Source organism: Ochotona princeps, chromosome 4 (assembly GCF_030435755.1).
Source record: "Ochotona princeps isolate mOchPri1 chromosome 4, mOchPri1.hap1, whole genome shotgun sequence".
NCBI lineage: Eukaryota > Metazoa > Chordata > Mammalia > Lagomorpha > Ochotonidae > Ochotona > Ochotona princeps.
The window spans coordinates 90,940,243-90,952,410 of record NC_080835.1 but is presented as its reverse complement, the minus strand read 5'-3'; the positions used below and the strand labels follow the sequence as shown (position 1 = coordinate 90,952,410).

General features: G+C 41.2%; 1 protein-coding gene across 1 annotated transcript in view; it reads right to left on the bottom strand.

The window, feature by feature from the left end:
* SESN3 (sestrin 3) overlaps positions 1–11,650 on the bottom strand; it is a 61,982-nt gene extending 50,332 nt beyond the window's left edge. Inside the window, exon 1 of the mRNA XM_004584995.3 lies at positions 11,291–11,650. Coding sequence (XP_004585052.1) covers positions 11,291–11,368 — 78 coding nt within the window. The 5' untranslated portion in view covers positions 11,369–11,650. The remainder of the gene's footprint in view (positions 1–11,290) is intronic.
* Between the last annotated feature and the right edge of the window lie 518 nt (positions 11,651–12,168).

Sequence of the window (12,168 nt, the reverse complement as noted above, 5' to 3'; positions counted from 1 at the left end):
TTTTTACATTTCTATTTATCTGAATATGTTTTCCCTCATTTTTAGGGATACCAAATACTAAACAGAACTCTTGTAATCAAAAGAATATCTATAGTTCATGCTAATTTGGGGTATCCACAATATATATCTTACCTAAAGAATATGAGAACCTAGAACCTAATTACTTCCAATAGCACAAAATATAAAAATTAACCAGATAAGATATTAACCATACAGTCATATGCCATTAAAACAATACAACTACAACACAAACAGATTTTATATGTAGCAACTGAGAATTCACTAATTTCAAGTAATACACAAAAAAATTTTGATAAAATAATTTTAAGGTTTTTTTTTTAATGTCGAGCAAATCAAGTTAGAAAAGACAGTGTCCAATGAACCAGTCACTTAGATTCTTGGGATATATTTTCCCTCTGGAAATAATGTTATGCATCATGGGTATGTTTCAATACTAATCAATAAAAGCCCCTCTTTTATATACCTGTAATAATAATAATAATATACTCTGAAACATAAACACATATTCTACTGTATTTCTATGGTAAGGTAACAGGGCCTAATTTATTGGCAGCTGACCTGTATCTCCCAAGAAAGCTCCCTCTGAGCACAAACTCTGTAACACTGGACACTCATGCAGATGTAGCATGTACATAGATATAGAAAGGTTAGGTGAAGGATTGCATGCCTATGGTTTCTTTGCCTCACTAATCAACATTTTTGTCATAACACACAAAAAGTCAAAACAATGGCAAGAGATATTTGTGAATGGCAGAAATAAGCATTCATATGATCTCTTATTTTCATAAAAACATTTTGTTATAACGAGATTACCAAAAAGTGAGAACATTTATTTATTCAAGAGACACAAAAAAGTCAAAATGTGTCTAGGCACGGTCTTTTGTCAAAGACACCATAGCAGTATTCAACGATTCAATGACATTTAACTAGGCTTTGTTGGTAGTAGAAATAGGACAAAGTGTGTGGGGAAAGTTAGCAAAAAGATATCCTGAGGTTAGGAAAGACTGATCACACAGCTGGGGATTTATGGAGAAAAAGATTAAAGTACAGGGTAAAACTGAAAAAAATCAAACGTGTTTCTCAACTGATTCAATCTTACATTGCATTTTGTGCTTCTAGTGAAAACAAATACACTTGAATTAGCAATCATTTCTATTGATCTCTTGAGCTACCAGATTCTATCAAGCTCCACTAATTTTACATCTGGCAAGACTTTTGCAAGGAGAAAAATATGTGTTTACATCTGTAGAAAGACCCAAAGTTGCAGTTCAAAATTGATTAAAATCTTGAGCCTGCCAATTTTTGGCTACTATAATGTATCAGCAGGCCCAGCACTGTAGCCTAGTGACTAAAGTCCTCCACCTTGCATGCACCAGATCCATATGGGCACAGGTTTGGGTCCCGACTGCCCCACTTTCCATTCAGCACCCTGCCTGTGGCCTGAGAAAGCAGTCAAGGACAGCCCAAAGCCTTGGGACATGGGAGACCCAGGAGAAGCTCCTGGCTCCTGGTTTCAGATCGGTTTATTTCCGGCTGTTGCAGTCACATAGGGAGTGAACCAGCAGATGGAAGATCCTCCTTTATGTCTCTCCTTCTCACTGTATATGTGACTTTCCAATAAAAATAAATAAAGTATTTTAAAAATTAGCAACATGCCAGCAAGTTACTGATGTCTTCTGTGTCCTATTTTATTCATCCATAAAATTTAATATTTTTTGTTTAAGATGCTTAAGCTGGTAACATGTAGTATTTGGTCTCACATGATCATTTCAATACATTCTGAAGGACACATAAAATAAAATGCTGCTGTATCTTATCAGAACATTGAACAGACAATGTAAAGTATTTCAAAGCATCATTGAGTTTTAGGTAGAATTAATATATTCAGTAACATTCATATTCCTATAATTGATATTATCCCTTCAAGGATAACCAATATCCTAGACCATATCGAAATCACTCCCTCTGGGTGAATCTAAAAAGTAGCAGTCACTTAGGGAGTGTATATAGTTCTACGTCCATCAATTCTGCTTCACAGTCACCGAGAGTGCTGGTCAAGGGCACTACACCTGGCTTGGCAGACAACCAAAGTGAAGGGTGTGGGAGGAGGTGCAGAAGATAGGCATGGCCAGAACTCTCAAGTCAAAATAAAATCTTCAGAAATGGCCTTGTGGAGAATCTTGAATGATTGACAGTATTCCTACAGCAACACTGAAGCAGCAATAAGCAGATTTCAAGAGCTGAAGCATGTATTCCTTATTAAAGCAAAGGCCACATAGCATTTTGGAGAAGGAATAGCGGCTAATACTGACATCCTGATTTTTTCTTCGTGGACAGTCATGCTGCTAATCAGAATTGCCCTCAAAAACTGGCATGTTACCTAATGGAAACATTCTAATGGTCTAAACATGAGAAAATATTTTAAACCAGAACAAACACCTAAGCACTAGCATACTTTTTCTTTCTAAAACAGTCATTCCTCTTGTACTTCTAAGAGAGTTTCTGATCAACACAACCAAGGAGGACTGCATACAACACACAGGCCAGAAAAGCTTTAGAAAAATGGCACAAGTTAGTGTATTAGTTATATTACACTGTATCCAGCATACTGTTAATAATTATTATAAACCATATTTAAATAAAAAATCATTTTGCTAAAAATCGGGTCTCTACCAGCCAGATCCAAAATAAGAAGCCATACAGTAGGCTGGAGATATATAAGGATATATTGAAAATTCCTGTAAATTGAATTAAAATATTAGGATTTCTGTGCAACAAAATTGTGAAATTCATAACGTCTTCAAAAATCTCATGGAAATGCATAATAAAAAACTATGGATGGATTTCAGTTTGTTTGTACTTAAACTCATCTTTTAATTCAATTCTCAATATAAATGAGTAGCACAGAAGTCCAAAAGACAGAGGGAGAAGAGAGTTGGAGATTAGGAAAGGCTTTCTGAAAACACCCAACATTTTGAGGGACACTGAAACACAAATAGGAATCTGACATACTAATTGCAGCTTTAGATTGTCAGATACACATTTCAACAGATTATATTATACCTACTTATAAGTTTATAGTAACTAAGGGATGTATACTATGGGATGCATAACCAAACATTGTTGCTTGGCAATATCTGAGATTTGCATATGGTTTGAGCATTTCCTGAAGGTTTGCTGGTTGGAGGCTTGGTTCCCAGGTTGTTGGTGATGTGAAATAGGGACCTTTAACAGGTGGGGTCTATTGGTAAATCTTTAGGTCACTGAGGGTTCTGCCTAAGGTAAAGTTTGAGGTAGTTCCCACAGAGCAGTTGTAAATGCCTGAGTGTGGCCTCACTCAGTCTCTCTGGCTTCCTGTATCGAGATGCAGTAACCTGCTCCACACAGGCTTCCATTATGCGTCAGACCTGAGTAGGGCCCTCACCAGAAATATGCCAATGACAGCTCCATGCTCTTAAACTCTCAAAACTGTAAGTTAACAAACAAACAAAAAACCCTTATTCTCGAGTACCCTAACTCAGGTATTTTATTGTAGTGAGGAAAATCTAATGCCATATATATACAAGGAATCCCAATTCCCTACAGCCCCACTGTAATCACATTGATGTTAATCTATTTTTAGGTCTCACCCGAGCTAGGAGTCAATTGATCTTTATGCCTTCAAGACCCATTAAATTACACAAAATTTTTGTCTGCCATAGTCTTTGTGTGCAACATGTCACACCATCCTCACCCTGCAAAATGGAAATCCACCTAGACCTCTGAGGATTGCAGCATTTTAGGAACTCCGCAGTTCAGAGCTGTCCTATCCCCTAGCTGCAGCCGTGTTTGTAGCTAGGTTTTGCCACTCTCTGCTGTAACTGTGCTTAGGATCAGCATCCTACGTGGATGCTTGTCTTTCTTCTGATTCTTTCCAGTCTCTTCTGCTGCTGCTTCTCCCACACTTCTGTTTTCAAAAAAGATAATCTTGCTATTCAGTTTTTTTTTTTTTAGTCAAGAATCACAATCAAGTACAGAAAAATGGATACAACCTTTGGATCTGCTCTTAAGCTGTAGCATAGTACTAAGGGAAACAGGTCTTCAAAGCAAAAGGGATTTTTTTCCCCTCCCCTTGTTTCTATAAGGTCAAGGCTGCTGACAAAGATACAGAAGGTTCTTCTCACTGTGGCAGCAGAGCAGCGTCTAGGATGTCACTGAGAAGTGTGAGGGTGCCTCTGCAAAGGATCCCAACACAGGACCAAAGTGACTGAATGGACATGCATACTGTCTATGGCATCACCTTACATGTATCATAGGGGGATAGTACAAACTCTGGCTTAGAAATTCCTAAATATTTTGGCCTTGGAATTAACTTATACTCTTTAAACAGTACTGAGAATCCCAAAGAGCTTTGGTTATGTGTGTCAATGTATACTGTATTATTAAAAATTGGCTTCGGATTGGCTCAGCCCCAGCTGTTGTGGCCACTTAGGGAGTGAGCCAGCGGACTGAAGGTCTTCCTCTCTGTCTGTGCTCCTCTCTATATATCTGACTTTCCAATAAAAATAAATACATATATTTTTTAAGTAGGAATTTAAGAAGTTCCTACTTTGAAAAAAAATTGTGAAGAGACTGGTACCATGACATAGTAGCTAAGCCTACTTCTGATCCAGTTCCCTCTGGAAAAGTGGCAGAGAATAGCTCAAGTCCTTGGGTCCCTGCACCCACGTGGGAGATCCTGACGAAGCTGCTAGCTCCTGGCTTCAGATCAACTCAGGCTCTGGCCATTGCAGCCACTCGGGGAGTAACCAGCAGATGGAATATCTCTTTCCTCTTCTCTCCTACTCACTGTAAATCTGCTTTCCAAATAAAAATACAATAAATCATTTAAAAAGTGAGGAAAGTTTAAACATTTAATTCACTTAAAATCTATTGCACAATAATACAAATCACAACATTTAATGAAAATAACTTTATTTTCCAAAGCAGAAAAAGAAAGGAGGGAGAAGAGTGATACTGATATTTTTACAAGTTTTTTTAATGTCTGCTTAAGAGCAAATAGCTGTATTTTTGCATGCTTTCAGTAGTGACATCTTGACTGAAATATGTGAGGAAAATGTAGTTTAAGACAGATTTTTGATTGGAAAAGGAGACAATTATCAATATTATTTTTTGCTATAAATCAAAACTCAACAAATACAGTTTATTGAAGGCTTGCTGAAATCTGAGACCACATCTGTGAACTCACTTTCTACATTTTATGAAAATCTACTTTTATATCTTAAATTTTGAATGAATCTTTTAGCCATATGTGATTTTGAAAAATACATTGCAAAAAATAGTAAAGTGATTCTAAAAGATTAAAGGAAACTGATGGTATTCATTGTCAATAATAATACATTGTCAATAATAATTCATTGTCATGGGGACGAGCATGGTGCCTCAATAGGCTAATCCTCTGTTTGTGGTTCTAGTCCCAGCTTCTCCATTTCCAGTTCAGCTCCCTGCTTATGGCCTGGGAAAGCAACAGAGAATGGCTCAAGTCCTCAGGTCCCTGCAGCCACATGGGAGACATAATAGAAGCTCCTAGCTCCTGGCTTTGAATTAGCCTCTGTCCATTGCCTTTAGGGAGTAAGCCACTTGGTGGAAGCTCTCTCTCTCTGTATTTCCCTGTCCTCTGTAAATCTACCTTACAGTAAAAAATATTCTTAAAGAGACTTGCCTTCATTGTTCTCCAATTATCTGGCTATCACTGGACATTGGAAAAGAAAAAAAGGCCCTCAGTGGAAATACCTTTATGCATTTATCATTTGGAAGGCATTGGTTAGGGAGATCTAAGGGATGACACACTTTAATATACATCATCAAAAAACTCACATCAATTAATATCACTCTTTATATGTCAAGGGAACAGCTTTTAAGAATTTTTATTGATTTTGTTTTTTTTCAGACAGACCATCACAGGGAGAAGGAGAGACAATACAGCCGAGAGTCTATCCTCTGGTTCATTCCCCAGATCGTCACAATGGCCAAGGCTGAACTAGGCTGAGGTCAGAACCAAGAATTCCATGCTGGTCTCCTACATGGTTGAAAAGAGAAAACGTAGAAGATAAAGAGGCAGACAGAAAGACCCACAACTGGTTTCCTAAACTAAAATATTTAAAAATTGTCTTACCCTACATTTACTCCTACCTTTATTATGTGCAGTCATCCTTAACTTTCAATCTTTTCAAATCAAATACTGTACTTCTCCTACCTGCTTAAATTTCAAAAATGCAAGTTTCTTTAATTTGATTTCGACTGATCCAAAAGCAATGGAAACAAAATGTTTATAGAAATAAAAAATTTACAAAAATATTCTAATATAAAGAATCTTTAACTCTTATCTCTTTTACAGGCGATAATTAAAATTGACAAGAAAATGAGTACTAACCAAAACATTCAGTATGTATTGCAATACATTCCTTTAATACACAAAAAGCTAAGGCATTCTGGGAAAAAGGAAAATATGTAGTATTTTTTTCATTTATGACCATATTGTATGGTTTATCCCTTAATACAAGTTATTTCTCTTGTGCTATGCAACAATGTTTAAAGCAGGAATGATTTACATTTTACAAAGACAACTACGTTTAAAGGAAGCTAACAAGCTTGCTCCAAACTAAGACTTACCAAAGACCCCAAATCAGACAAACCATATGCATATCTTACTGCTTAAACTACTGCTGTATCAGGACTATTCTTTCTTATTTATTCAGTGGTAAGAAGTTGGAGGAAGCCAAACTCCCTTTACAAAGTAACTCCTAAACTGAATCAAAAGTATGGAGCATATAAAGAACAATTTTAGTAGGTATTTCAATTATACAGTAATCATTATTGAAAGCAAGAGCTTGTTGAGGTACAAGCAGGTTAAGCTACCACCTGGGACAGGCACATCTTCAGGCTTATGAACTGGTTTCCAGTTAATGTACCTGAGAGGAGCACCCTAAGTGCTCGGGTTCATGTGGGATAAGCCAAGTCATGTGGGCTAGGCCTGGCTTTGATCCGGCCCAACTGTGGCTGTTGAGGCATTTGGGAGAGTAGCCAGAGATGGAAGATCCATTTCTTTCTCTCTCTCTCTCTCTCTCTCTCTCTCTCTCAATCCCTGCGTCATTCTTTCAAATAAATATTTACATTCCCACAAGCAAAATTTTAACATTAGCAGGTATGTACAGAAAGAAATTTAAAAAAGAAAGTCCAGTGTTTTCATAAACATTGACAATTTCTATCATCAATGACATAGAAACAAAAAAAACTGCAAAATACAAAAAGAGAGCAAAATAAATTGTGATTTAAGACCTATACAACAATAATTTTGTAATAAAAGATAACGGTGGTAAGCTCTAATCTCCAATGCATTAAAATTATGTATATCATATCTTTATATTACTTGTATTTTAAGATCACGATTTTAAAAATTATCTTTTTATTTGAAAGATAGCATTAGAGAGAGAGGGAGAGGGGAAGAAAGAAAGGAGAAGAGAGAGAGAGAGAGAGAAAGAAAGAGAGGAGTGATCTTCCATCTGCTGTTTCAACTCTTCACAGCTTCAATGGCTAAGTGTGGGCGGGGATGAAGCCAGGAGGCTGGAATTCCATCTGTGTCTCTCACATGGGAGCTGGGGCCCAAGCACTTGCGCCTTCTTCCACTGCCTTCCCAGGTGCATTGGTAGGAAGCTGGGACTCCAACTGGCACTCATATAGGATGCCACTGTCACAGGTGTATGGCTTAACTTGTTGGGCCACAATGCCAAGGCCCAGAATAACAGTTTTAAAATAAATAATTTAAAACATACCTAAAAACCTTGAAGCATCTTGGGATTTCACAGAAACCAGCTGAAAGTCTTTGCTTAAAGCTTTGCTGTCATAAACTTACTCCTGGAACTCTGCTTAGGTCATACGCAAGCAAAATCAAGTAAATATCACCTCTAACAATCAAAAGCATGCAATATAAGAAACATGATGAACAAAGGCAAAAAGTAACTACTAGCCCACAAAGTAAATATATTCTACTGGTTGTACCATGCAAAATTACTACCATCTGACAGCTCTGACTATAAAAATGAGACTCAGGTAGTTCAATGTGATGTTTTCCATTTTAATTTGGCATTTATTTTTTTACTTACAAAGTCATCAAAACGTTCTCAAAATGTGTGACTATATAAGCAAAGTAACAACAGTGCAAGCACACAAGGAGATATCACTAGAACTACCTACACATAGTAATGATTGCTAGATGCTAATGCCACCAACAGAGCATAGAGTTCTACGCACTTAAGTAATACCAATTGTTCAATGCACTTTTATTTACAGAAGATGAAAGGTCTGACAATTAGCTACTTTCCTTAAATCTGCCATGCCACTTTTGCAAATCAAAAATCTCATTCATCTAGTTGTCACTGGAATTTTTCGAAATTCATGAAATTTACAAAGCAAATATAAACATTTTACCTTTCAGTAAAAACTTTACAGTACTACCTAATTTACCGCAAAGCAGATTAGAATAAGGAGCTATAGATTTGAGGACAGTCTAGTGTATTAATTTATTTCTGCACAGAGTTCGCCTTCATTCTTTGCACACGTCTACGGTACAATCCGTATTTTAAGCAGTCTATTTTGGAAGACACTGAATTAAAATTGCAAGTCACTCAGAATAAATGTGATTCTCATACAATATACAATTTCATATTCAGATACTGGGCTAAACCACATTATTCTATGTGAGGGTGAATTAGGTTTCTTCCCAAGTTCCTCCAATATCCAACACACTGCAATAAGAAAGGCGAGAGCTTTCTGCACAGGCAAAGGTGTCCCTTCCTGGTCAGTAACGAAGCTCATCAGGGCACCAAGGAATTCACATTGTATGCATATCACTTGAGCTACACTGAACTGAAGTTCAAAATGTTATGCATGACTCACTTGATTATTAATGAGCTTCTCATTAAACAGAAAATGTAAATTGAGGCAGGTGACTTTCACTTGGAGCTCTAGCAAAAAGGAAAACGTGGGTTTATGAAAAATAAACTCCTACGTGCTATTGTTGGAATGATGAGGAAGTTAAAATCATATTACTAATTTCTTTTAAGTGCATTTAAGATTGGTACCCTTAAAAAACTGCAAATGTTGCTAAGTCACGTCATAACTGACTCAAACAACCCTATTTCCATCTAAAGTTATCTCATGCTGTTCCATGAATCAATATTAAATATCTTGGAGGTACTTGAGACTGGAATATTGGCAGAGATGTAGCAAAGCCATCAGAAAGTCTGAGAAAGTGAATACTCATTTTCCAAATCTCTGAATGATGGCTAGAAGTATTTCAAGAGCATCATGTTTCTTTTTGAGTAAACAAATATATAGTTTGGTCAAAGCTAAGAAGAGAAAAGATGTTTCAAATGCTAACAAACTGTCAAGCAATCCACAGCCATAGGACTATCCACAGAAGACCGAAACAGATGTTGCAGGCCAGTCCCTCCTCCAGAGGCTCTCTTGGCCCAGCACATTGCCAGAACCATCGAAAATGCTTATCAAAGTCAATATAATACTCCTTATTGTTAGTCAGCTAAAAAACATAACATTTTATTCTTTTAATCAGGCTTGAGTTTAATGAAACATGTCTCAGACAATGTTTTTTTTTCCATATCAGAGACCTAATATGCCACTGCTGAAGTCAGGAAATAAAAATTTCAAAATAAATAAATGCAGATGACATCTGGCCCTGCAGCGAAAGAGTTAACATGCAGCTAAGCTGATCTGCACTTCTGATCCATTACATTTCTCACAAGCTGCCCTACAATGAGCCGAGCAAGTATCAACTGTAATTTGATCCCAGAGTTTATAGAGAAAAATAACTGCACATACTCAACATGCACAGTTAATAAAAATCTGTTTCAGGAGAAACATATCCAATAAACACAATTTAAGGCATTTTTAGCTGTTTGATTAACTTTAAATCTGCAATCCTTCTGCTCTCCTCACGCTCTCAAATTAAAACAGAGGGAGGAAAAAAAGCCGCGGCCTTACTGCAGGGAAAAAGAGGCTTGAAAAACAACTTTGATTGGCACTTGGCCTGACCCACAGAGGAAGAAAAACAGTTTTTGGACAAAGAGCGCAAATATTTGAGCTTACTTGCTTATGAGCTTTCTTTCTTTTTTTTCCCCTTTTTAATGTATAAAGAACAATCCTGAAGAGAACCCTGTTTCGAGAAATCAACTAAAACCGGTAGAGTATTCATCTCAATCTTTCCGTCCCCCAGCGTTTGCACAGCTCAGCAGTTTTAATTCATTGGAGCTGGACAAACAGAATCACCTCACCTGGTGCTTTCTCTCAGTGAAATATAAAAATAAGAGCCTGGATTAGAAGAAACTGACAGAAGGACCCAGGGGCGGGCGGCTGTTAGAAGCTGATTAAAAACTCTTCTGGGTCTAAAGAGGCATTTTTTTTTTCATTCCCTTCTTTACTGCCCCCGCGCAGTTCCCCCTCCTTATCCCCCCTAGAGATTAAGACAAGTAAGCTAAGCAATCCTAAACTTTGCATCCGTCAAGCTGGGAAGCAATAAACTGAGGTGCCTGGTCGAGCACGGGGTACGGGGGCATAGCAGGGATGATGAGGAGGAATAATCAAGCCCCCCCGCCCCCCCCAAGTCTCCTCGTATCCCAGCGGAGGAACCGAACTGTTGAGATTGAAAAGCATTTCCCATGGGCATTAAGTCAAGATGCTTCATCATTAGTTCTTCTCACCAGTGAACTACGGACTCGCTCCAGTATCTAAAGGGGCTGCCGGGCAAGGGCAGAAGCAATGCAAGCAACAAAACAACACCCCCGAAGAGTTAGCCAGGGCCAAGAGGGAGCCAGGTTCCTGTAGACCAGCTCAGGCTGCTCTGATTTCACACCTACCTCCAGGGACAGCCAAACGGCGCACCGGGAGGAGAATCGACGGGTGCCTCCCTCCCTCCTCCCCGCGCGTCCCGGAGCGGACAGGGGAAGCAAGGCGGGGAGGCGGGTTGGAAAGCGGACCGCGAAAAAGAGAGGACGGAGGCAGCCCCCTTGGGACTGGCGTCCGTCCCAGCGGAGATGAAAAGCAGCAGCAGCAGCCCGAAACCCACGCCCCCTTTTTCGTCTCCGCAGGCCGGGACCGGGCTCGGGCAGCCCCCCGCAGCCTCGCCCCGCAGCGCGCTCCCGGGGGCTCCAGCGGCGCGAGCCCGGGCCGGCCAGCAAGCGCCCCTCTCGGGGCGGACCCCAGGCCCAGCCCGTACCTTCCGCAGCACTTTCCGGCAGTTGGTACAGAGCAGGTAGTTGGCGGCGGCCGACGGGCTGCCGCCGCCCCGGTTCATCGTGGCGGCCGGCGTCCGAGGCTGGGGTGTCGGAGGGCGAAGAGTCGGCTGCGCTGTCACCGCGGTCAGCCGCGCCGCTGCGGGCCCCGGAGCGCGTCTTCCCGTCGTCGCCGTCGCCTCAGCCGGCTCCCGGCGGGAGGTCGGAATGGAACCGGCGACGGCGCGAGCGAGCGAGCCGCGACCCCTGCGGCGGCTGCCCGGAGGCCGGCGGACACGGCGGCGGCTGCCCCTCACCGGCCCGTTGTTCCGCCCGCCCCCATCCTCCAGACCCCCGCCCCCGCCAGGCTCGGACGAGCAGCCGCCGCCGCCGCCGCCGCCGCCGCCGCAGCGCTCGGTCAGCCCCGCCCCCGCCGCCCCACCACCTTCACCACCTCCACACGCAGGCCCCGCCCCTCCCGCCCGGCGGACCGAGCCGGCCACGCCTCCCAGGCCGCCAGCGCGCAGCCAATGAGCTTCTAGAGCCCGGTTGGGAGCCGCACCGACCAATCGCGAGGGCCGAGGATGCCTTGAATCTCCGGGCAAGTTAAGTTTATCTCCGAGGCTCGGAACCCAAGGGGAGCTGGCGGGTGAGTTAGGAAGCCGGGTGGGCGGGACTGCAGCCTGCGCTGCTCCGCCAGTCGGAGTGAGGGGGTGTGTCGTATGCGGATGAGCCAGGAAGATGGACACCGCCCCCACAGTAGGCCACACCCCCTCTTCTGGGTTCCCCCCCCACACACACCGAAGTGGAGAGGACAGTGAGATAAATAGCTGGGGGGCTAGGGCTCCTAGGGGGACCAGGGCTGACATCTCTAGAGAAGCGA